Raw genomic sequence first — 26523 nt, forward strand, 5'->3', positions numbered from 1 at the left:
GAGAGATGGCATCTCTCCAGAGCCAGGACTTACACCATTTACAGATCAATGCCAATGCCTTAAATTTCATCTAATAAATCACTTGGAAGTCAGCGCAGACCACGGAGACTGAGCATCAAATACTCCCTGAGCCACATGCAGGCTGCACTCCACACCAGCTGAAGTTTTCCACTGGTTCTCCCAGCACAGCCCCAAGGGGAAGTCATTTCAAAGAGTTTCCATTCAGCACATTCACATCAGAGGTGTTTATTATACACCAGCTGGGCTGTAATCATGGGATATTATCAGTATTATGCCTTGTTTCTTTGTATACTACTACAGACTCATGCTGTTTCTAAATGATTGGCAAGTGATAAAGGGATCATTTGGCCCTAGAAATTTGGCCTTGTACCATATCCAGGTCCTCAGGGTCTTGCTGTATCCCTCTTGGCAGAGCAATTGTTCATGGAGACAAGGTATTTCACTGGTGTGGTGCCGTGAAAGAAGAGGCTCTGTTGGGAACCATTCAGATCACTCCCATTTCCTTGGCTATACTGAGCACATGTTGTCTAGTGGCAGGAGCACGGGGGATTTAACATTTGTGGATTCTAGTCCCATCTCTGCTACTGAGACACCGCATGGTCAAGTCACTTCACTTCTCTGTGCCTCTGCATTTCCATCTGCGCTGCAACGGGGGCATTGCAGGGCTCAAGTGATTAATATTTGCGAAGTGCTTTGAGATCCTTGGACAAGAGGTGCTATTGGTATGATAGATGGGGTATTTTACCTACCTAAAATTCCCTTTGCTAGATACACTACACTACAATTGTTTTCCAAGCAGCACTGTGTGTTATGCAACTGCTGCAGTCCCCCCCGACCCCCAGAGGTGGCTGTACGTCAGCAGCAGCTGAAGAAGTGACCACTGTAACCATACTTCATAAAGCGCACAGAAAATTTGAAACACAAGTGATCAATACCCTTTACCTTCATTCCCCCTCCTTTTTAGAAACAGGCCACTAATGGGAACTAGCTTCTGGTCACACTGGAACGCATGAAGTCATATGCCACTCACACCAGCCCTTGTCTCTGGCGTTCCAGGATTTCATAGAATCTCAGGGTTGGAAGGGACCTCAGGAGGTCATCTAGTCCAACCCCCTGCTCAAAGCACGACCAATCCCCAATTAAATCATCCCAGCCAGGGCTTTGTCAAGCCTGACCTTAAAAACCCCTAAGGAAGGAGATTCCACCACCTCCCTAGGTAACCCATTCCAGTACTTCACCACCCTCCTAGTGAAAAAGTTTTTCCTAATATCCAACATAAACCTCCCACACTGCAACTGGAGACCATTACTCCTTGTTCTGTCATCTGCTACCACTGAGAACAGTCTAGATCCATCCTCTTTGGAACCACCTTTCAGACAGTTGAAAGCAGCTATCAAATCTCCCCTCATTCTTCTCTTCTGCAGACTAAACAATCCCAGTTCCCTCAGCCTCTCCTCATAAGTCATGTGCTCCAGCCCCCTAATCCTTGTTGTTGCCCTCCGCTGGACTCTTTCCAATTTTTGCACATCCTTCTTGTAGTGTGGGGCCCAAAACTGGACACAGTACTCCAGGTGAGGCCTCACCAATGTCGAATAGAGGGGAACGATCACGTCCCTCGATCAGCTGGCAATGCCCCTACTTATACAGCCCAATATGCCGTTAGCCCTCTTGGCAACAAGGGCACACTGTTGACTCATATCCAGCTTCTCGTCCATCGTAACCCCTAGGTCCTTTTCTGCAGAACTGCTGCCGAGCCATTCGGACCCTAGTCTGTAACAGTGCATGGAATTCTTCCATCCTAAGTGCAGGACACTGCACTTGTCCTTGTTGAACCTCGTCAGATTTCTTTTGTCCCAATCCTCTAATTTGTCTACGTCAAATCTGTCTAGGTCATGGGCCTGTTTTGTTTCCTGAAGTGTGTTTGCTCGCTTTCTGAATGCATTGCCTCTGAGCAAATGCGGCACTGTGAATAACAGCCACTGGTGCCTGCAATCCCCAGGGTAGCAGGACTCAAAAAGCTCTCTCTTTGCCACAGCTGTGTGACACTGGCATGGATAGTGGTGAACGACAGTGTGGCTCTCTTGCCCTTTGGACTTTTCACACGCTCTTCCGATGAACCCCTTGGTGCCTTTCCCACCATTGATTTTTGTAATTCTCCTTACAGTTGCTCGCTTCCTCTCTCCTGCTTCCTCCTTCAGATAGAGTTATCGATTTCTCTTTCTTTCCAATACAAAGTACCTTCAATCTGGCCTCTTAATAAATTCTTGTTTCCTATTCACATTGAAACTCACGTCTTATGATCTCTTAAAGCCTCCTAATAAATTCCCCTTGTCTCGGATCTCTGAGTTAATTCCTTCTTTACATGATTTATCTCGTCTCCGCATTGACAATGTGTGTCACTGAGACCATCCGAGTCTCTGAGCTGTCTACAGCTGCGCCCACTCACACCAGCTAAAGAGCTGGCCCTTTGACTTCACTGGAGTTGCACCAGAGACAAGGCTGGCTCCCTAATCTGTTCACAAGCCCTTCCTCTACATGTGTCTAGAATCTCCAAGTCTCTTCCTGCAAATCATCCCATTAGTTCTGAATCTGGGTCCCCTTCATCCCCCACAGTCTCAACATACATTACCTCATCTCCATAAATGCAACTTCAGAGTATTTTTAGGTCTAATTCAGATTTCCCTCCTTCCCCCCGCCCCAGAAGCCCTGGGAGAAGGGCTAGTACAACTGAGCTGCAGCCTTGATTCACTGCTGCTATTCGTCGTGGGGAAGGAGGCTGAGCAGCAGATGCATCAAGGACCCCGTTAATACGAACGGCATAATTATGTCCAGTGCTTTCCCCCACACCTGACATGACCTTCCTTTTGGAAATACAAGATTTCAAGATGCCTTTAAAGAACCGCAGCAGTCAGGACAAACGTTAAAAGCCCCCCAAACCTGCCGAGAGCAAGGAAAATAGCCTAGGTACAAACACTGAAGGGGGAAGAGCGAGGGGGAGGTTATTAATCAGGAGAAAGCTTGGGAAGTTAACAAAATTTACAAGAATAATAGATTCTTTCCCTCCTCCCCAGGGGCATCAGGTACTTGCGACATCCCCAGATGGATGGACACAGCCAACAGGTCCCACTGAGTTAATTCAATTAACTCATTTTTAAATTGCTTTTAAGAGCCAAGCAGATCCATGACTATGATTATTATTATTAATTATTCAGATGGCGGTAGCACCTAGAGGGCCCCCCCCACAGGGATCTGGGGGCCCCGTATATTAAAGCACTGCTCACACACAGCACAGACACAGTCCAGGTCACAAAGAGCTCACAGTCTTACGCCGATTCCGCTCTGGTTCTACAGCGCCGCTTTTCAGCGGAGACCCTGAGAGACAAGTTCCTCAGTGGAAAACCCACCAGAGGCTGGGGGATAGTTGCAGTAGAGGAAAGTGGCTGCCACTTTTTCTCCACAAGGGAGCCCCCCACAAGGGAGCTGCCTAGATAAGGGGGTGCAGCCAGGTGCCGGGTGCACGGATCGAGCCCCTTGCAAGCCAGCTGCCTCTCCTGTGCGGCCCCGATCATCATATGAAGTGGATTCTCCCTCCCTGAGGCAGGGTTGTGGCCGTCACAAGCAGCTCCTGCCAATGCAAGGAAGTACTGGCTAATATCCCGGTAGAGGGATGGCTTCACCCACCACCACTGGTTCGCAGCTACTGAGGGCGGAGAGCGTATGGCAGGCAGGGCCAGGCACACAGCATGCTACAAACCGTGGGGTGGCCGGGCAAACCCCTATGGTCCCAAGAAGTGCCGTGGGATCTCCCCATAAGAATCCTACCTTACGAAAGACCCAGCCCCATGAAACGCACGGGACTCAGTGGACCTGCCACAGAAAGACAAAGGGCGGAGTCGGCCGTGCCGGCGACCGAACACGCGGCTCCGCAGACCTCCCTCTCCCACCCTTTGGCACGAGGCCTGGCCCCCCCGACTTCCCCCGGCCACCAGCACTGCTCCCTAACTCCTAACCCCTTCCCCTGGTACATGGCAGCCGCCCCCTCCCGGAACAACTCTGACTTCTGCCCCTGTTCCCTCCACACCTCCCAGGCCTCAGCTCCCTCTACCCTCCCTGGCAGGGAAGGAGGCTGCTCTCCGGGGATCTGTCCGTCCTCACCCCCACCCCTTCCCCCGGGACCGCCTTACCCAGCTGATGCCCCATCGCTGGGGGCAGGGAGGGCGAGGCCTTGGCTGCACAGGGCCTGCTCCTGGCAGCAGCCCCTGGCAAGAGTAGCAGGAACTGCAGTCAGCGCCATGGAACAACAGCCCCGCGATGCGGAGGCGGGTGCCTAGCAAACAGATGTGTCTGGAGAGAGCACCACTTCCCAAATCTGAGCTCCAGTCACCCGTGTCACTCCGCTGCATGCTGCAGACACTCAGAACTTCAGAGCAACAGGGGGGGATAAACGCAAGAGCTTCCCGCTCCAAAATCCCAGGCCCCTGCCACTTGAACTAGAGGGGAAATCTCCATTTGCAGTATAGGGCTTATGTTCAGCACGCCCAATCCTATCTCATGGCCTCCATCACCCAAATCACCTCACATTCTTGACTGTGTTTATATCCTCACCCCACCCCTGTGATGGGCGCTATAGCATAGAGGGCAGGTTTGAAAAGCTCCCTCCCACCCTGCCCTGTCATCGTGACACCGCTGAATGCCCCACCACCCCTTGCCATTTGGCTTCAGATACCATGGTGCTGGGTGCAGGCTCCCAGCCCAAACAGAATAAAATTCCACACATAACCCCAGCAAGCATTTCCCCCTTCCCCGCAACATATTTGCGGGCCCCCTATAAACAGGGTTTTTTCATTGAGGATTTGATGAGTTTTACAAGAATTACCTGCTCCCCAATGCACACTGGTTTCTGTCATGTCTCCACAGAGCCAATGGGAGTCCAAAAATTCACAGCAGGTCTTATAACTCTTGTCTTCCAGGCTTTCTAATTCCACCCTCCCCTTGCTCTTCCTCCCTCCAGTGGGAAGGGACATGCTTGTACGCTGCCTGCATTGCCAGGCATCACACTGTGGGGACGGCAGAGTCTCTTTTATTCTTTCATCTCAGGGGCATCCAAGCTTTCCCCACCAGGGGGGCTGCACTGGCATCTTGCCAGGATCCAGAGGGCTGAGCCTTATTTGCATAATCAGGCTTAGCCCTTACCTAGCGCTTGACTAGTTCAACACACTTCACGGACATTAACGAATTAATCCTCCCAAGGCCCCGTGAGATAAGTCAGTCTCTTCATTTTGTAGATGGGGAAACTGAGGAACCAAGTGGCAAAGTAACTCCCGCAAGGCCATAGGACAAGTCAGCGGCAGAGCTGGGATCAGAACTCAGGCATTATTGGCTCCCAGTTCTATGTTCAAGCCCCTAGAGCACCTCCATGTGCAGATGGCACAGGGGGCCTTCACTGGATATCCTCCTTGCTAACGATGGAAACAGTCATTAGCCATACTGTAAGAGTCCCTGGATTAGGTTTTGCCTGGTCCAGCTTAACTTCAGACCTACAGGACATAGAAATTTGTCCATCTTCAACATCATTAAAGCTCATTTTATAAATGAGGAGAAACTCCACAGACCCACTAGATAGGATAAAAAAAAATGTAAGGAATATAAACCACAGCTGTATGGCAAATACTTTCCTGCCTACTGAAAACTTCAGTTTATTGATGACAATTTAGCTGAAAACTAAATTTTTTGCCCCAAACCCAAAAAGTTTGACTCAGAAATGCCCACCCCAAGGCCTTATGGGAGACATAGTTCAGGTGCCTCAGGCCACCATGCTCCTCTACAGAATGGACTTCTACGCCAGACTACATCTCCCATGATGCACCATGGTCCACCTTCTAGTCGTGCTGCCATGGTGCATCATGGAAGATGTAATCCAGCTGGGTGACCCAAGCCAGAGGGGGAAAGGGGGGCCTGAGCCACCAAAACTACAACTCCCAAGAGGCATCCAGGCAGCATTTCCTATTGCAATTGCTGGGCCAGAAACTGAACATTTTGGCTTTTTTTTTTTAATTAAAGATCAAGTTTTCTGCAGAAAGTAAGACTTTTTGCAAAAAAATTTTGTTTAGCCGAAAACCCGTTTTCCACTGGAAAAAACAGTTTTGATGGAAAATTTCCAGTGAGCTCTAATATAAGCACTAGTGCTTCAGGTCATGAACTGAGAGGGGCTAGGAAGAAACTTCCCCTAAGTACAATGGAAATTTCCACGGCAAAGTTTTCATTTTATTTTGCCCCTTCCACTGAAGCTGCTGGAAAGAAGGCATGGGTCTAGGTCAACCCCCTGCTGTGATCCATGCTGACAATTCCCATGCTCCTTTTCATTACAATCAGCAAGAAGACCACGGTGTTACATTTTCTCCCGTCCTGGATCAGCCCCCAGAGCTAGGGGCCCTGGCAGGACCGGAGCTTCATGTAAGCCAAACTCCAGGCCTTTACAAAATAGTTAGAGAAACTGCTTGGTCCGATTTGCTTTGTTAGCAGAGGATCAGCAACAACCGAAACACAAGAGGCTGCACTGCGGGTTGGGGGATGGGCAGGGATACCAACCAGAAGCTTCTGCAAGAGGCAGAGAAATCTCTATGAAAGGAACTCAGCAGCAGCATCCCACGCAACCTTGTGAGGCCGATAAAGAGCTAACTACGCAGCATCTAGGCAGGCACAAAAAGTCTCCCAGTCCCAAACCTGATTTACTTGCGGCATCCATTTGCCCGGGCTGGATCGTGAAGCTGTGATCGAGGACTGCAAATCTCTAGCCCTTGGGCAGCAACATGAGACAGCAAGGACAGCCCATCTCCATCCTGTGTCACTCTGTACCAACAGCCAAGGCAGTCAGCCGTCAGCCAGACCACAGTCACTTTCATCTCACTGCGCCCAGGGGAACAATGCCTTAGCAGGAAGCTGTGTGCCCCGGCAGGCGCCTCTGGGATGCAGCTGCCCAAGATTTGTCAACGTGCTGCCCACCAAATGGTCTCAATGGTGTCTATTTAAAATCACCTTTTCTGGCTGCATTTCCTTCCTATGGACTGAATTCTCCACTGGCAGAAACAGCTGGCACGTTAATTGAGCTGCACCTATTCTGAGGACAGTGGTGAATTTAGCTCCATGCCTAGGCCAGGTGGGCTGTAGGATTCTCCAAGCTCTTACACACTGGCTAGTCCCAAAAAGCTGCCTCAGGATTAGAAGATACCCCAAGGGTTCCATGAAAAGGGAGGTTTCCTTTCAGAGTTTCTTTTGGGCACCATTTCCATTAAGTATCCAATTCATTGTCAAGGGACTCCTGTACATTCAGGAGCTAGTCACCTCTCTTCTCGTTGTTTGGGATCTGTCTCTCCTTCCCATCCCTCGCTTCAACCGAGTTACGATCCCAAAAGCTATTCTGTTCAGGCATGACAGAAAACCCCAAACTATTACTGATAAGGTCGGGGGACAGGAGAAAGTGGGGAAGGGGCGGGAGGGTACTGGGGACTTAACTGCCGGTACTTTTCACTCCGAGTCACTGCCGTAACAATGACCGGGTACATCTCCATGGGAACATGATACCAGCGCTCTCCGATTTGCACTAGCTGGCTATTGGTTAGAAGATGCTGGGTTTGACCTAGAAAGCCCTACCTGACCTGAGAATATGGTACTAACGCTACTCCAGCTACACACCAATGGAAGTAAGATCAGAGTCGAGCCCAGCAGCAGGGACACCTACATGCATCTCCATTATTGGCATATAATGAACCTGAAGCAAGGACTAAGAAAGGTACCTCCAGCCAGGTGGCATATTGTCCAGTACAACGGGGGGCTCTCACCACACAAATCCGCTGCAGAGAGAACCAAACAACCAAATAAGACCATTATTAGCCGCTACATCGATAGACCACGTCTGATGGGCTGACATGCACTTCTTGCGAAACAGAAGCGTCCCTGCCAAAGCAGAGGCGAGAGGCTGAATTAGATTGCATGCCTGCTGCCTCCCCCGGGGAGCAGCACAGGGAAGGAGAGGGGCATCTCAGGAGGCCAGCCCAGCGAGCAGTGTTTTAAATAAATAAGTCAAAGGTGAGCTTTTACTGCGTGTCTGGAGCAAATGTGCAGAGTCACCAAGTCAGCTTGGATGGCAGCAAAGCAGAAGGATCTGGGCTGCAACACCACAGAACCCTCTTCAGGAGGATGATTTATTCTGCTGGTGTTTCACACGGTCAATCGGAGGGGGCGTTTTGCCTGTTCTACGCTGAAGCCTAAAAACAGCAGAGGAACTGCAGGAGTGAAAATGAAATGCATTCCTCTGCTGTTTGGAGGAGTTGAATGTTGACACAAGGGAGGGACAGAGAGTACTGGGAAACAGCGGGCAAGCTTCCTGTACACAGCTCCTCTATCCTGACCCACAGTACCTGCCCCTGTCCTCCATATTCCAGTGCTGGATCCACTCATGAGCCTCTTACGGTGCATCTCAAATCGGACTTCTAGCTCAGGTTGCCAATTTTGGTTGGATGTATTCCTGGAGATTTCATCACATGACATAATCTTTAATTAAAGAATAATCTTTAATTCCTGGAGGGTTGGCAACCCTACTTCTAACCCTACCCTGCTATTCCAGTCCTCCCCCTTCCTGCTGCTCCCAAAACACACAGCTCTGCTGATGTGCCACAATCCTGACCGGCAGCTCTCCTTGCTATTCCACCCTGATCCTGTCCAAGTAAACTACACTGTGGTTACGGAGATGCATAATGACCATGGGAGAAGATCCCCAAACTTTTTTTCAACATTTGTCTGAGAAGTCCAAATTTGCTTCGGGGGACCATAATTGAAGACACCCACGTAGCACAAGCCCTTAGGTCACAAAGCCCCAAAAGTCTCGGCTTTAGTTCCCTGCCCATGTCCCCTGAAGCACTTTAAGAAGGGGAATTCTACCGATGCAGCATCTCTTACTCCTTGGCCCAGGATACGCCTCTCACAGCTCACGGGACGCACCAGCAGGTTACATGGTATATGCAAACCCGGGAGAGAGGGAGTAGCACAAATACTTGCACGTGCATAGTGCTTTGCAGCAGAGGATCATAAAGTCTTTAAAGGGGTACACGAAGAGTTATCCCCTTTTTACCGATGGGGGAAATGAGGCAGACAGAGACGGGATTCGGGTCAATCCACAAACGTGAGCACTAGATGTCCTACCTCCCATGAAAGCTGCTCAAAACAGTAGCCTGCTACTAGGCTGCCATGAGCCAGCGAGAGTTTGTCCTAGTTATCAGAGTCACAGCCGTGTTAGTCTGTATTTGCCAAAAGGAAAGGAGGACTTGTGGTACCTTAGAGACTAACCAATTTATTTGAGCATAAGCTTTCGTGTCCTAGTTATGTCATCTATGTAACCCGATATCCTGCAGGAAGGGCTTCGGTGGTGGGTGGGGCTTCTACGGATTTGTGTCTCACGCTGTGTAGTTTCAGTTAAACCCAGGTGAATTAATCTCTTTTGATAAACTCAGTTTTTTTCCAGACTCAAAGACTTTAAGGCCTGAAGGGACCAGCATGAGCATCCAGTCCAACCTCCTGCACATTGCAGGCCAGAGAACCTCACCCTCCCACTTCTGTAATAGACCCACAACCTCTGGCTGAGTTACTGAAGTCCTTCAGTCATGGTTTAAAGACTTCAAGTTACAGAGAATCCACCGTTTACACTAGTTTAAACCTGCAAGTGACTCCCCACGACCATTGCTGTAAAACACAGGAGATTCTGTCTGCGTTTGTGCCTGGGGCAAGCTAAGGTAAGAGGAAACTTCTGCTTTGTTGTTTTAGTGCCAAGAACGTTGATCTAAGAGGACAATTATGGTCATTTAGCCCCAAAACACACTGCTCAGGATTACAGCCTTTAGTTCGCTGCTTTGGTGCCTGCATGAGCTATTTCTTTATTAGAAACCTGTTAAATACATTTCCTGTTTCTAAAATCGGTCTCCATGCTTTGTGGCTTGCTGCAGTTCCATGTGGTGAGAAACCAGCTCTGCTGTTGACAAAGGGCAAACCCCAGGGCTCCACTTCAGGAGAAAACTACTTCCTCTCTAGAGCAAAGAAAGAAACTGGCCAGTCTGAACAACAGATACTGACACAGACATACCGGTCTCCAGCGAATGCGGCTTCTTCACACGAAAGGGCGATTGCTCCACCCCTAACTCCAGCCACTTCAAGTCTGCCCTCCTCGGGGACCTGGTGCAAATCAGCAGGGCTGCAGAGACGTCTTTGGGGGGGTATGGAAATTTAGCCCAGCTGGGGAGCCAGTCCTATTACTTCTATCACAACAGCCCGCTACAAGAGTTAACAGCTTCCTACCCCGAGCACAGAGTCACCCCACAGTAGTTTATCTGGGCACATACGGTGAGCATCCGAACAGCTCACTAGTCCCAGACGTCACTATGCCCTGGATCTGGTTGCATCTGCTGAGGAATGTTTTCAGCTTTCAAAATGCAGTTTGTACCGGCCAAAGGTGTTGCCTTAATACCCCTGGAGACACAGAAGCCCTCTGACTATTCACAGAACAGATGCAGCAGGGCATGATTCCACCCCTCTTCCAATCCCCCACCACCAGGAAGTGTTGTCTTCCACAAGCCATTCACACGGATACCAGAGAAATGCACGTTCTAGGACGCCTATGGAATGGATTCAATAGCCAGTGTTAAGAGAGTCCTGAGGAGCCCCAGCCTGGACCCAATGCTAATCCCGGTTTTCCGGTAAGGAATTGAAGGTTGCAGTGGAAAAGACCCCTGCCAAAGTCATACATAGTGAGAAGCTGGGGAAGAGGACAAAGCTTTGGGAAGATGATATTAAAATGAGCTCTGAAGCCCTCAGAACTTCACACATGGCAAGTTTGTGTGTGTGGAACTGAACCTTGCGCCTGTTAGTTTAGAGACTGGGCAAAAGTCCAAAACCAGCAGGGACCTGTTTTCCGGATCCAGCCTGGCTGCAACCCATGTTAGCGGGAAGCTCGCCAGGACAGCGGATCTCCCAAGATTTATCTGAGACAGCAGAAATCCCACAAGCGATCAGACACAGAATTCGGCCCCATGGGGCTAAGCCCTGGGGAGAACAGCGTCCACAATTTCAGTGTCCCTTAACCCAAACCCTAGACCTGACTAAGCCTCAAACTCCCAAGCTCCAGCTTCGAACTAATCGGGATTCAGCTCTGAACACGGGATATTCAGCACCGCATGGCTCTGATGCGCTCGAAGAGGCAAGAACGCAATGAGATTCATCACCGGCCAATGGAAAGTGGCTCACGAAGGAAGGAATAAATCAGATGCAAATACACAATGGGGCCAGGGGAGGACAGCCACAGGGCCATGGCCGGGTGGAAAAACAAGCAAAGCCAATTACATTACTCCACTTGCCACCAAGTGGGCCTCAGCGCCGAGTTCTGCTCTGGAAGCCAGACAAATCAGAGAACAACCAATCATCAACGGCAGCAGCACCAGGGCTGGGAAACAAGTCCTCAGAGGAGTAGGTAACGGGACGGGGCATGTTCGCCGGAGAGAAAACAGGATGGAGGAGGTACGAGAACAGCCCGCAAAGATGCGAGCAGGGATATTCTGAAGTGGGCAGGGACCAATTAGTGTCACTTGATGGCAAGGGCAGAACAGGAAGTGACAAGCCTTTCTCCAGAGGGGAAAGCAGTATACCAGGCAGAAGAACGTGTTCCTGGGCCGCTAGCTGCCCCGGCGGGACGTGGAAGGATCCCATCAGGCCTGAGGATGGTTTAGAGAGAGTGAGATAAACCCGGCTCAGATGCAGGGGAACGGACTGGAGACCTACTGCCGCGCCCATCCAGGCAGTGACGCTGACTCAAACATGCAGTGCATGATCACTCCCACCTGCAGAACACACCTGGAAGTTATGATGGAGAGGCAGAGGCCGCTTGCAGAGTTCCTGGGACACTGACATGAACTATGAGGCCACAGAGAGGGCAGGAAGCCCATCCCTCTGACTGTACATGTCCGAGGGCCTCAGGAAAACGCTCTGGATAATGGGGCATCTGCTATTCGCCATCCTACATAGCTCCCAATAACCACACTGTCACTGGCTCCATGCCCACACCCCCTATCCCTGAGGATGGCAGAGAATCAATAGTGACAGCGCCCCCATTAACTCCCACTCAAACTCCCTGGGATGCCTCATAACGCTGCTCTACCCTGGCCATGCTCCTCCTCCAGCTGGCACTCCGGAGAACCCTCGCCAAGTGGCATTCAAGCAGAGGGGCTTCCAGAGCTGTGGAGAATGGGGAATGCCACTGCCTTGGTCCCACTCTTCTCAGAGAGACTGCCTTGGAGCCACTGCTCCTTTCACCCCCTTGGGGCCACGCCGTAGCGGGGGGTCTGTCAGACTGTAAGACCACACTGGATCATCTAGTCTGACCTCTGTACATCACAGGCCAGCAGCACCACCTGGCACCCATACGCTAAACCCAACGAACAGAACTAGACCAAAACAACACAGGAGACTTAACTATTGTACGCCACAGGCAGAGACCCCCCCCTTAGCATTTCTGGCACACACATCATGAGGGTGTCTAGCACGTAATATGGGCTATAATCGTGCCGTGGAACTGCGTGCAAAACTCCCATGGACTCTGTATGCAGAACAGACGCTTGAGGGCCAGATCCTAAAATCGTGCAAGTCAGCATCGCTCCATTGAAGTCTTTGGAGGGAGGCCAGTTTACACCAACTTAGGGGCTGTCCCTCAGCATGAAGAACATGAAAAAAAGAGATTATATTATTTTCACTCTGGAGAAACCAAAAATCAATGTGGCCACCAAACATCCAGCCAAGACAGGGACGCAAAACAATACTAACTGTGATAGCGGTGGTTGTGATGGGCTCCCTGTCTCCCGAGAACTGTACTCAGACCCGCAAGCCATTTCACCGGATGGCCACCAGACAGCCCTCAGATGGATCATCAGTGCTTTGACCTAGTGCCCATTTGCATTAGCCTCTCTCCTCCCCAATTTCGAAAGCATCCGTGTCCGAACACCACATGGAATAGCATTAGGTAAACTCCATACACAAAATGAGGGCACTCGAATTAGAAATAAATCTGCAAAACATTCATGAAACCACATATTCCATGAAGGTCATTCCCCTAATACTTGCCATAAATGCCAAACCTAAACCAGGCTGAATTAGAGCCGTCTGCTAAATCTGCTTAGCAGAATCTAGTTTACATGTCTGATGAGAGTCTTAGGAAAAAACTAAGCTCGCGCTACACTGGTTTCTTTCTCCACCAAGCCAGGGAGATAAACTGCTAAGCAAGTCAGTAGAAAAGAAAGTGATGTCTTTCCAATGGGTGCCTTCTGCTAGCCAACTCATTGAGCATTAGAGTCAGCTGAGGAGACCATCTATCTATCTATCTATCCCAGCGTAGGATGAAAGATAGAGGCAATGATCTTCAGGCCGTTTAAAGAACAGAGGGCAGAGAATTGATCTCAGAACAATAGTGCAGCAAGAAGACAAAAAAAAAAAAAAAAAAAAAAAAAAACCACTGACAAGCATTTGGCAGGCTCCATCAGCGAGATGGTAGATTTTAGCAGCTGTCGGATCAGCCCCACAGCTGGTGATCAGAGAAACATTCCGCAAATGCCTTTGTGGACTTGCTTCCTTGCCTTTCCCCGGTGTAAGTGTGTGTTCCCTCAGGAAGAGCAACAAGGTAAAATATAAACGGGGCGTTTGGAGCGTATTTCTCTGGGGTTTTATTTAGCAGCTTGTAAGAGGGGACGCCACCAATTTAAAACTGTAAAAAATTAAAGACTGCAACAGGACAGTATCTTCTCCATCCACCCCAGGGAGTGGATTCCTTCCCTTCCTCCCAGCACAAAGAGACAATGGACTCAGCTGCTGTAAATCGGTGCAGCTCCATCGAGGTCAGTGGAGCGGTGCCAATTTATCCCCAGCTGAGGATCTGTCCAGACATCTAGAGTCAAGTTTAAAACAGCCACGAGGATTGCAACAACAACACAGCTGGAAGTCTCTGTAAATGAAAAGCCTAATCCCAAGATGGGCTGAGCACCTGCAACTTGGGTGCTGAATGCCATTCAGGATATGGCCCTAAGAAAAGGCTGTATCCATACTGGGGGGTGGGACTGAGAATTTAGCCTGGCTCGAGCTATAAGCAAATGTTCCCAGTAGTAAAGTGCCAAGGAGACGCTTCCTCTTCAAACTGGGCCAGATCCAAAGCTGGCTGAAGCCAGTGGCAAGGCTCCTGTTGACTTCAATGGACCTGGAATCAAGCCCCGCTCTTTGCATCTTCAGAGAGAAGAAGAATTAAAAACACACCCCACAGAGATGAAGGGGCTTGGCTGCCGTACCAGACGGCGACATTGCCCGGAAGCTCAGCATGGTTCTATCATACGATTGTTTGTCCAAGGCCCTTTTCCTGACTGGCCCTTTGAATAGCCATGTAAGCAGCAGCCATGGTTAGTAGCACAAGTCACGTACACCATGCATCAAGGGAGCGGGGTTTCTAAAGTGCGGAAAAACCTCCTTTCATTTCGCCGTCAAGAACAAGATCAGCTCATCACATACCAGCGGCTCTGCTAGGGAAGCTGCTGAAAGGGATTTGCTAAACGGGGTTGTTTTGTTCTCTACTTTGGGGGTTCTCCTTCCATTAATAATGGAGCAGAGATGTCTCAGGATACTGCCTCACACAACAAACCTTCTCTTAGCCCAGATGGGGAATTCCCGCAATCGGCAGCATGTGCCTTGGGTGGGTATCACCCCAGCACTCTATTCTCACCTGATACCCCACAAAGGTGCTCAGCAAGCTACAGCTGGGGTTAGCTGGATGGGACAGCACCAAAGTAAGGCTGGGGATGGGTTGCCCAGGCCTGTGTAATTATGGTCTGTTCATTTGCACTGTGCTGGTTGAGATTGGTTTGGGTGGCACTGGGGGTGTTTGAGGTCACATTGGTTGCCCAGCGATCTGTGAGAGGTTACATTGGGTTGAATTCCAGAGCCTCACATAGACTTGTGATGGGTAGGAGAATGTCCATTTGGGTTGGGATTGGGACTGGAAGGCAGTGGATTAGATGTCATTGGTTCACACTGGGTTGAACTTGGTTAGATTCAAGTGCACTGTCATGGAAAACGTATGCATAGAGCGGAGTCAGAATACACTAGGTTGAATGGGGCTGGGTCGGTTCTGGCTAGAATGGAGAGGAATGGACAGTGCATTGGGTTACATACCCAGTACCAGTCCTGTGTACAGTAGACCCATTTTCTGCCCTCCTATGCCCCTCACCTACACCCTCCCAAATAATTCTGACACCATAACTTGGGATTTCTCCAAGGGACGATCTGTTTTCAGTATCAAACAGGTATCATTGTTTGGCTTTGGAGTTTGCTGTCCAATAGGGATGCTTTCCCTGGTGTGCCCTTGTGTGTTTCCCCTCGTTCCCCTCATGAGAGACAGGAGATTTTTGACACCAAATGTAGAGAGGCTGTGGCTCCAAGGTGCAAAGGATATTCAGAGGGGTTAATCCTCCCATCCCGTATGGACCACTAGAATCCGGGCTCCCTTGGGGCACCAGGAATTCCATTAATAATAATAAATAATAATATCTAGCACTTATATCATGCTTTTCATCTTCCCAGGGCATTGCAAACATTAAAGAATCCTCCGAACAGCCCATGCAGGGAGATAAGATCTGGATTCTGCCATTCTTCCTGGTTCAAGGACTCCAGGATGGAGCCTGCAAGATTATCCCCATTTTACAGCTGGGAAACTGAGGCAGAGAGATTAAATGACTTGCCCCTGGCTACAGAGCAAGTCACTGTCAGAGACGGCATTAGACTGGAGGAACTTCTAGCTAGTTCACCACCCAGAGGATTGATCCAATCTCTGTGCAATAGTCCAAGTGGCCTAGCGGATATAACATGAGATTGGGAACCAGGAGACCTGGGTTCTAAGCCTAGCTTTGCCAGTAGCCTGCTGGGTGACCTCAGGCAAGCTGCTCTGTGCCTCAGTTTCCCCAACTGTAAAATGGGGATAGTGAACATTATCTCTTTGCATAGTACTTTGAAATCAACCAATGAGAATGTCTACATAAGAGCTGGGTGTTATTACCTCAATATCTAGCATCCTGTTCAATGAAATAGCTCATTTACAGTCTAGGTGCTGGATGCACAATACTCATTACATTATGAATGGCTTTTTAATAGGATACATTCACTGCAATGCACAAGGGGAGGGGTCAGAGGAGAGGAGATGGCATATTCAGAACACTGCTGGCACAACATAATTAAAGGCAATCCACTGCCACTAATTAACCATCCTTGACCTTTCAAGATAGTGAGGAACAAGGAATAAAAAACGTGATTTTTAAAATCCAGGCTAAGCTTCACTAATCTGACGGTGTCCTTCATTAAGGACAGGCTTTGGAAAGTGGGAAATAATGCCAGATTTTTAAAATTAACAAATAATCAGTTATAGAAAAAATCCTATGGGATTTCATAGAAAATTATATCCCCATGGAGCTCTGTAAAGGTGGATCAAAAAGTCCTGTGTGTGTGAGATAGAGAGAGAATTCCCTAGATATTCAGATAGGTATTTGGACAGGTAAACAGGACAGACAGACAATAAATTTAGTGAATCAGATCTTCAACTGCTACTGTACGTTGACTTCCAAAGAGCTACATCAATTTATATGAGTTGAGGATCTAGCCTTATAAATATGTAAAGTAACATTATAGAGAACCTTATTAAGTTTCTATAGCATCCAATTAGTGTCATCCCAATGAAGTTCTAGAGGACTTTAGTATGATGTGTTACCACTTATGGAAGTTTCAGAGCTACTTCTGTAAATGGAATCTGGATTGAATCTGGTATAATGCACTTTAAGTGCATTATACCAGATTCAAAACAAACAAACACTTTCCCTTAAAAGTAGCAGCTCTGAAACTTCCATATGGGGGGATACCTTCTATATTATTTCCACCGATATCTTGATTCAAGTGTGAGGACATACCATATGTTCCTCTGTTTCATGCTCCAGCATTTTACTCCTTATGTTCTACTCCATATAGGTCCACTGACTCATGCCATCTGTGAGATGCTTGGCAAGTCATTGCGTTAGGATTGCTTATTATGCCTTAGGGGCAGACAGCGTGCTTGGAGCTGCACCCAACACAAAATGCAGACGTGACCACCTCCAATCCAGAAGGTTAAATGGAGAAGACGGGAAGCCCAGTGAAGGATGGATTTAAATTTGCTATATTTGTTGGTGTCAGTTACACCTCGTGGACATTGCAGAAGATGCAAGTCTACAGAACGTGGTGGGGGTGGGGACAAGGAAGGCCATTCCAAGCCTAGTGGGACAGCATAGAATAGACAGAGAGGGTAGAGAGAAGAGACAGATGGTACAGCCAGGCTGACTCAGCAGGTTAAAAATTAATTGATCCTTCAAAATCTCGAGTTCTGCACAACTCACCTCAGCCTATTTCTGATTTAAACACACACCCCACTACCTTCTCGGCTTCCTGTCTATGATGTGGAGATAATCATGACCTTCCTCTCTGGGGAAGCTGCAAAGCTGGATTTATTAACGTTTCTATCTGCAAACATAAGGCACTATAGGAAAGCAAAGTCCTGCCTGGAGGGAATAATTGGCTCCACCACGGAAGTGGAAGAACTGCTGAGAACTTAAATTAGCCATTGGTCAGGGGATTGTGGCGATGCCAAGAACTGCAAGCCAAGGGGTGGGTGGGGCCATAATATTTTACAGCCAAGCTGTAAACCGCTGCAAATGTGCTTTCCAGAGGAGATGTTGACATCACATTAACTACAGGAGCATGGGCGCGTGGCTGGAACTGCTGTGCCGTTACCAACTTTGAGATACCAGGCTGCTTTTATCCACTTAAATCAAGTCACTTTAAGCCAGTTGGGTGCAAAGGAAGCCCTGAGGAGAGGAGAGGAGAGGAGAGGAGAGGAGAGGAGAGGAGAGGAGAGGAGCGATGCACTTGGCTCCAGAGCAGAGCGGTGGCTGGTAGATCCCTGACTATGGAGTCCCCTTACCACCTAGTTAGACAAGATGCAGCTGGGAGACAGAGATTGGTGGGGGAATCCATCCGAAAGAGACTTTTGTCTGGAATCACTACGGAGAGATGGGGGGAGGGAGGGTTCCAGAATATTTGATAAGTCTGTGGCTCATGCAGGGTCTGCTCTGGGGCCACTATCCCCCCATTCAGACAAATTTGGGGGGGGGGGGAAATCCACCATCACAATCCCTTCTTCCTCCCAGTTGCATTAGAGATGGGACATGCCAGCACATCTGGCCTCGCAACCCTTGCCGGGGGCAGGGAGAGGGGTCACAATTCACACCTGTATCCTGAGCTGAACATCATAAGTGGCTCCTGTATCTATAACGGGCTGCAGCCAAGCCCCAGGATTCCGAACACACCCAAACTTGGGGTTGACATTCAAAATCCAGATGTGAATTCTGCAGCACAGGCCCCACCTGTCGCTTCCATGCACCGTTCGTGGGCGGTGAGTTACAGCGACATACTCAGAGCCGACAAGTCTCGCCTAGGACAGACTGAAACATCCAACAGCTTTCCCCTGCTATCTATTGTCTTCTCTGCAGGGTCACCCTGGGATACTGCCAAAGCAAAACTTGCATGCAAGTGGGTTTGATATGCACAGGAAAGTTCACAGTCTGCCGTGTGGTAAATGTACCTCTGCACTAGTGTCAGTCACTCAGAACAGCAGCTGGCAGATATCGGACATGCCCCCAAAGACACAGTGAAGTCCTTGCCACTCTGAGCTTCCAGGAATCAGTTCCTGATGCTTTTTACATAAACAGAATCCTTGTGAGGGTTTTTTTTAAAATCCAGATTAAAGACACTTTTGTTAGACACCACAGATAATCAGTTTGGGTTGTTCTCTGTGAAGTGCTCCAGCCCTATAATAGAAACGTGACGATTAACAGCACTTGGCTTTCATTGGCTGCTTTACACCCATGGATCTGAAAGCACTTTACAGAGAGAAGCCAGTATCCTCAGTGTCTCCATTTTACAGATGGAGAAAGTGAAGCACATACAGGGGAAGTGACTTGCCCAAGGTCACACGACAGAACGGAGTACAGAACCCAGCTCTATTGACTCCAAGTCCACTGCACTATCCCCCAGGCCACATATCTTCTTCAGCCAACGCCTTTCATATTGAACCGATCCCAGAGTGCTCCCCAAACCACGGCCAGCTTTTGCAAACCCAGGTGTCAGAACATCAGCACCCCAACTTTCAGAGATGCTGATTGTGCTCAGTTCCCACGGATGTCAACGGGGGCCAAGGGTGCTCAGCGCCCTGCAGGATCAAACACAAGGAGCACCCATCAGGACAGCAGGCATTGCTGCAAACCCTGGGGCTACAGCATCCAGTTGAGATGCTGAAAAAGACAGAGATCCGTTGTAGCTGGCTTTGAAAGCATCCTTATTTGCTCTGAGCCCCAGAAGCCTTCGGTATAAGGGGGTTTTGCTCGTTAGCCTTAATTTGTTATTAGCGTTTCAGCTTCACCATTCAGAAGAGAAACGCACTTTCTATTAAGCCGTCGGCGTGGGGAAGGAAAGAGGTTATTGGGGACTGTTTAACAACAGCACCAGCTGCACAGACAAAGAGCTGAATTATATGGTATATCACATACCATACAGTAAGGGTACGTACACTTGATACACGGCTCATAACTTGGCTTTCTACATAATAACCCCCTTTGGCTTTGTGTTGTGAGAACTCTAGCTGAATTGCTCCCAACGTTAGACAGGTTTTTCATTTGCTAAGCATTGCTCCTTGTCTGATCTGCAATATCAAGTCTGCACGGGAGACCTGTTGTAATCATTGTGCAGTCTGATTTACCCCCCGGGGCAAGCTGAACTGTGGGAAAGTGGATAAAAGTTTATAAAGTGTCACAAGAAGAAGAAATGTGGATGGGAAAAAAGTGAAAGAGGGAGAGACAGACTGAATTAGTCCAAATAAAAAGGCCTCCGGATAGAAGTCAAGGACAGTGTTAAGATCATGCCTGGAGAACAAAAGAAGTGTGGGACTGTGGATCAGTGAACTCAAGTTGCTGTGTCAGAAATTAGACCTAACTGGTGGTCAAAACAACAAAATTCTGCCCACCACTCCCTTTCCGAGTTCTTAAAGAAAAGAGCTGGTGGGGTGGAACTAGCAGAAGTAGCAGCTGTCTGCCAACAACCCCTGAAGCAAGCTTTACAATCCTGGCTGCACCCCACTATCTCCCGGGCCCCCAGGATCCATTGGGACATCGCTGGGCCATCTTCCTCCTGAGCCTGGGAGGTGTCCTGACCAGGCGAGGCCAGAGGGACCCAGCTTCCACCACCACCTCCCGCTAAATCCCAAATACCGTCTTGGATGCGAGTTTTTTGTTCTCCCCAATCCCCAAAGTGTCCTTTTTCTTCTCTACCACGGGCTCCGACTTTCTAATGTGCTGGTGGGAGAGGAGGGAGCGCTCGACCCCCAGCTCTGTCCCAGTACCCGCCCCCACTCCACCCCTTCCCCAAAGGCCCTGCACCCACCCCACCTCTCCCCGCCTCAACCGTGCCTCGCTCCTCCCCCTCCCTCCCAAAGCCTCCTGCACACCGCAAAACAGCCGATCAGAGCGGGTGGGAGGCTCAGGGAGGGAGGGGGAGGCGCTGATCAGCTGGGGGGCAGCAAACGCTGGGGGGCTGGAGGGAGGAGCTGATAGGGGGGCTGCTGGTAGGTGTTCAGCACCCACCATTTTTCCCCCGTGGGTGCTCCAGCCCTGGAGCACCAACAGAGTCAGCACCTATGTTCCCTACTTTATTATTTCTTTCCTTTCCCCCTTCCTTTTTCCTTCTCTCTAATCAGAGTCTGGCTTAGCCAGTCAAAGCTGTATATTTTCCAACACTGCTGTAAGCCTGTGACCAGAGAAGCCACTAAAAGCACTGCCCTAAAGAACAGTTCCATGCTGGTTCCAGTTTGCCAGGTCTCAGAGGGGCTGTTCACACCACGGGCTGGGCCTGTGATGTGCCAGCAACGAGGCCGCAAGTAACAGCCAGAACCAGAAGCTGCATATTCTCTCTTTGCGACTCTCCCCTTTTGTGTGCTCTAGGAAATGGATCGGACGTTAACAGCAGCAATGACCACAGCTCCAGCCTGTCTCAACTAAACTTCTGCTCTTCCCCCCCACCCCAGAGGACAGTTCATGACCATCTTTAATTCACCAAAGAGACTGTCAGATGGGAGGGGGCGGGATTTTCCTTCTAAAACTTCTCTTCATCTGACGGGAAAGGGATGGTAAAATGAAAGCCTTACTGAACCCTTGTTTGCAAAGTTTGTAGCACTGTTGGCACCAGGCTATGAGAGAGACAAGGTGGGTGAGGAAATATCTTTTATTGGACCAACTTCTGCTGGTGAAAAAAATATTTCCTCCCCCACCTTGTCTCTTTATTTAATACCTGACATTTAAACTGTTTTGCCTTCTTTTCTGTATCTGTAATAAAAGGCGAAAAGGAGGTTTAATGGTGTTTTTGCCATGGTGCTAAGCAGGCTGAGGTCTTTATGCCAAACCCCAAACCTTGTTTAATACTCGTTAACGTTGGACAGTTTTCACAGTCACGTTAACAGCTCTGACTCTTTGGGCCCACATAGCCCATCTAAATTAATACGACAGACCAGATGCTCAGAACTGATCTTGAATCCCAAATCCTTCCCAGATTTGCCCAGATCTAATTTTCCCCTTCCCTTTTTAATAGGGTCGCAATGCGGATGGAGCCAGTTAAAGAGATATTAACTCTCAAACATGAGCTCCTTGGGGACAGGTTTGAAGCTCGTTCAGGGCGTGATTCAAAGAGGCATTGAGCACCCACAGCTCTCATCTTCCATTGGAGCTGCACCAATCTGGATCGACCCGTTAATATAAATCAATGGGTTCTGTGCTCCTAAACCACTTGCTGCTCTTTACAAATCCAGCTTTAGAGGTTGATCTCCTATAGCAGTTTCTCTCAACCTTCTTGACACCAGGGATCGGCTTGCTGCCTTCCAAACCTGTGTCAAGGAGATCTCAGGGACCAGCGCCAGTCCAGGGACCAGCTGTTGAGAAACACTGTCCGAAAGGATGGATCCTCAGCTAGTGTAAATCAGCATAGATCCATCAGTGAAGTCATGCCAGTTTACACCCAAAGATCTGGCCCGGTACTCTCTACACTTAACCGCCCAGCCTGGTGCTTTGACACGGACACAAAGATTAAATAATGGCTGGGTTACCTAATTAATATCATATGGTGATGACTTGGTCCTTTGTACACCAGGTAAACTACCCATGCAGGATTTCATTAGGCGCCTGGCGTACTGGGGGTGCAAATTCATAAAGCCAAGAGCGTGGTTTTCGGACTTTAAGCTTTTCATTACCCAACAAATGGCAGAAGGAAGAAAAGCACTTAAATGGCAGGAAATGCAACTGAGCTAGCAGGGGCAGCAATGCTGGACTGAGCTGGGAACGGGGGAGCCACACTGAAAAGTCCTGTCGGAACGGGGACAAAGCAGTTGCAGGTGATTGATCCCTGCGCAGAATGGACCAAGCAAAGCCCAGTGCTCTTAGGAGGTACAAACAGATCCCTGGCCACACTGGAATCAGGACTATACTAGCAATGGTCTAAGGGTCCTATTCTGAAAGGAGCAAGACTCAGCATCCTAAATACAGGTACAGATTGCAAGGCTCAAGCGTGGCTAGTGGGCACAGGGGTTTATCCTTCCCCCTCGAGGGTCACAGTAGCTAGGATGTTTTTCCGCAGAGACTTTCAGCCTCAAATGACTTATTTTAGATTTAAAAAGAAACCACAACAAGAAGGAACCCCAGTTAAGTCTCTACGAGAGAGAGCACAGCGTGTGCACCTCCTCGGTGGCAGGCTGCGACGAGCGCAGGAACCACATGGCTGCTGGACTCTGCACACAGGCTGAGCTCTTGGAAATTTAAAGATACAGTACAGAAAAAAGGGCTTAACAGCTTCACCTACGCCACAGTAGCCAGATTACAGCGCAGGCTAACCCACCTACAGCAGCTGTGGAGCTGGTCACCCTTTTCCACACACAGAAAAGGTTCTAGACCGGGGGTGGTCAACCTGAGCCTGAGAAGGAGCCAGAATGTACCAGTGTGCATTGCCGAAGAGCCACAGTAAGACGTCAGCAGCCCCCGCATCAGCTCCCCCCACCCCGCTCCCAGCGCCTCCTGCCCACCGGCAGCCCCACTGATCAGCGCCTTCCCCTCCCTCCCTGCACCTCCCAGTCAGCTGTTTTGTGGCGTGCAGGAGGCTCTGGGAGGGAGGGGGAAGGCGCGAGGGCACGGCAGGCTCAGGGGAGGGGGCAGGAAGGGGTGGAGCGGGGGCAGGGCCTGTGGCAGACCGAGGGGTCGAGCCGCGAGCACCCCCCGGCCCATTGGAAAGTTGGCGCCTGTCGCTCCAGCCCCGGAGTCGGTGCCTGGACAAGGAGCCGCATGTTAACGTCTGAAGAGCCGCATGGGGCTCCGGGGCCACAGGTTGGCCACCCCTGTTCTAGGCCCTTCTCAAAAACTAAAGCCAGAACATCATCCATCTTCTCCATTTTAAAAAAAAATGAAACATTTTAAAAAAGTACCCAATACTTTTTTGTTTACTCTCACGCCCCCACCCCCCCAAAAAAAAAACCCAATCTGATTTTCAGTAAGAAAACGCTTTTTAGAAACTGCCATCATGGATTTTTCCCCCAAAAGACTGCAACTGGGGCCAGCTGGAACCCTGCAAAAATGGTAACAGCTTTGACAGTTCAAATGCTTTTGTGAAATAGTTTTGCTGCTTTGCAGCCGGCTCTGCACATAGTTCATGCAAACCAAAAATCCCTGTCCCCACCGGTCCAGCAACCCCTTTTAGAATCACAAGCAACAGGTCTCCGTAGGCCTGCACCTAGCACAGTTCTATTCCCAACAGCCTTGTCTCCACCGTCAGAGTCTGTACTTAGCCCTGTCCACGCTCGCATTCAAGCCACTGTCAACAACCGCACCCTGTGGCCAACAGAAGCTGCTAGTGGAGACATGTTTAATGTGGACAGGATCTAAAACACGGCCACCTTATGCCCTGTTCTCACCCCAGGGGTAGGAAGGAATGTTTAAACATGGATGGGGTCCAACTATGTTGCAACATGGATTTCTGTTTCCCCCAAGCTCTGACACACAAACACTTCTATGTAAAACGTTTTAAGAATCAAATCTGTCCTCTGCCCGAGAGCGCTGCGAGCAGAGACGTCACCGACGGCACGACACGGGGACTGTGGGAGGACCAATTGCACCAAAGCAGCTGAAATGCAGTGCTTTCTGTCCACACTTGCACTGCCCAATGGCACAGTGACCCCGAGCAGGCGGTCCCACTGGGGAGTCTCACTCACAGCAAATGCCATTGCAATGGTGCTAAACACTCGTTCACAGCTGGGAGCACTTGCGGGCACGAGGTATGTTACAAGGGTCACAGGGTTTGCACGGCTAAAATTCTCTCCCCCGGTGGGGTCAGGAAAGAAAAAGGATGCTGGCTACATGAGATGATGTTTGAGTCCGGTTATCTCCCTGGATTCACCCATGGTTCCTGAACTTGGTAACTACATAGTTTTTTCTATTCACAGAGGGAATAGAAAACTCTTCACAACCCTGGGCCACAGCCATGTTCCACACTGGGGGGCCTCTGCCTACACTACAGAAATAACCACCAAAGGCTCGGCGTGATTCCTCAGAAAACTGCTGCGGTAGATCCCGTGCAAGACACTGGCTCAGATCAATGCAATCCACTTGTGATACATCAGCCAGAACAAAAGCAAACTCAAGTGTGTCCTTCCCAATAGCTCTCTGGTAGCTGCATGCTCCCAGCATCACCAAAGAGCTTGTTTGCACTTTCCAAAGTGTACTGTGCTTTCATATTTCAAGAAACTGATGCATCAGCACATCCTCCAACAGATGGAGAAGATCCTCTAATTGTATGTCCTTACTACATTGTCTGGATTTATAAAAGGAGCAGGCCTCTTCCTATAAATATGTTGCTTCTTTGATATACAGAGTGTTCTCCGAGCCCAAACCACAGCCCTGATTACGGACCATCTGATGCTATTGGATGCCTGCACAAAGACCCCTGAACGAGAACACAACTGTTCAGACACGAGAACTCTGAACAGGAATACAAGCCTGAACTTGCTCCTGGAGGAGAAGTTAATGGCCAGACCAGGGTCGTAGGACATCTTGGGTCTATTCCCCAGTTCTGCACAGCATAGCCTGCCTGCTCATCGCTGAGCAAATTACCTAAACTCTGTGCTTCCATTTCCCTGTTTGTAAAAAGAGGATAATGAAACCTCTTTCGCACACGTGGTGCTGTAAATCCGTGCTCACGATGTACTCAAAGTGCTGTGAGATTCTCAGACAGGTGGTGCCAGAGACAGGCCAAAGCCTGGAGAATACTGCAAATAATCAGACCCTAGGCATCCAGCCTAACAAGCCAGTGTTGATCACACAGGGAACAACCCATAAGTGTAAGTACCGATGTGGAGCAGTTAAAAGTCTAGTAGCCTCACAGGACTCAACTAGCTTGGTTAGCAGAAGTTCACGTAAGTCACACAAAAATTAGTTTCCATTCCCACCTCTACTATCTACTCCACATAGAAGAAAATAGTGTTCTACTGCTGCCCTCTAAGGGAACTATTCCTTTAGCTCAAGTGATAGTCTGTGCTTCAGTGCAATGAAGGCCCAGGGTTCAAATCCTCTTGATGACAACCATGATTGGAGTTATTCTTTTCACATTAAGGAGCTCAAATCCCTTGAGTTTCTCATTCAAAACATGCCCAGGACTTGGCCGCAACCCCTAAGTTTTGCAGTTTCAATGCGAAGACGTAAGTTGGCCCAGGCTTGCTCAAAACTTGAGTCTGGGTTCATCCCAAACATATTGATGAAACCATGATGTGTTAAGCATTTGTAAGAGGGCTGAAAGCCAGGGGAAGTGTGTGTGGATTCAGGTATCGTAACAAGTGTCTTGTAAGGGCACAACCCAGCTGAACAGCAAAGGCCTCCGCTCTGGAGATGGCATAAGACAGGAATAGCAGGTATGTTAATTACCTTGTGGGAGCAAGATGCAATGGAGGGCTCTACAGGGGAGCCAGCCCAGCTGCCGCCCGCCCCATGCCTGAATCGAAGAGCAGGCCATCAGGTCCGCACTTCCGAGAGCACTAAAGTAACTCATTAGAAAATAAAGTCAGACTTTGCTTCCCCCTCTTCCTGACCTGCTGACCCAACCAGCCCCATGCACTGCTCTGGAGTTAATGCAAAACATGTTGTTAGATTCCTGCTGCCTAGGACTCGATGACTCGCTCTCGGCTGCGGGTGCTGACGCACCACATGGCAGTCACTTGTTCCAGCGGTGGTCAAAGCGGCTGATTTTCCACCGTTGCTGTTGTGGTTCAGAGGAGATCGT

The 26523-nt window shown here is 49.4% G+C and overlaps 1 protein-coding gene across 7 annotated transcripts in view; it reads right to left on the minus strand.

Moving 5' to 3' along the window:
• Positions 1-26523, minus strand: part of EFR3B (EFR3 homolog B) — a 151838-nt gene that overhangs the window by 87220 nt on the left and 38095 nt on the right. Inside the window, exon 1 of one of the 7 annotated variants that reach the window (XM_073335561.2) lies at positions 6745-6766. The exons of the other annotated variants lie outside the window; for them this stretch is intronic. Within the exon in view, the coding sequence (XP_073191662.1) occupies positions 6745-6766 (22 nt within the window). Of the gene's footprint in view, positions 1-6744; positions 6767-26523 lie in introns of those variants that run through there. 7 annotated transcript variants of the gene reach the window in all.

This window comes from Lepidochelys kempii, chromosome 3 (genome assembly GCF_965140285.1).
Source record: "Lepidochelys kempii isolate rLepKem1 chromosome 3, rLepKem1.hap1, whole genome shotgun sequence".
Classification (NCBI taxonomy): Eukaryota; Metazoa; Chordata; order Testudines; family Cheloniidae; genus Lepidochelys; species Lepidochelys kempii.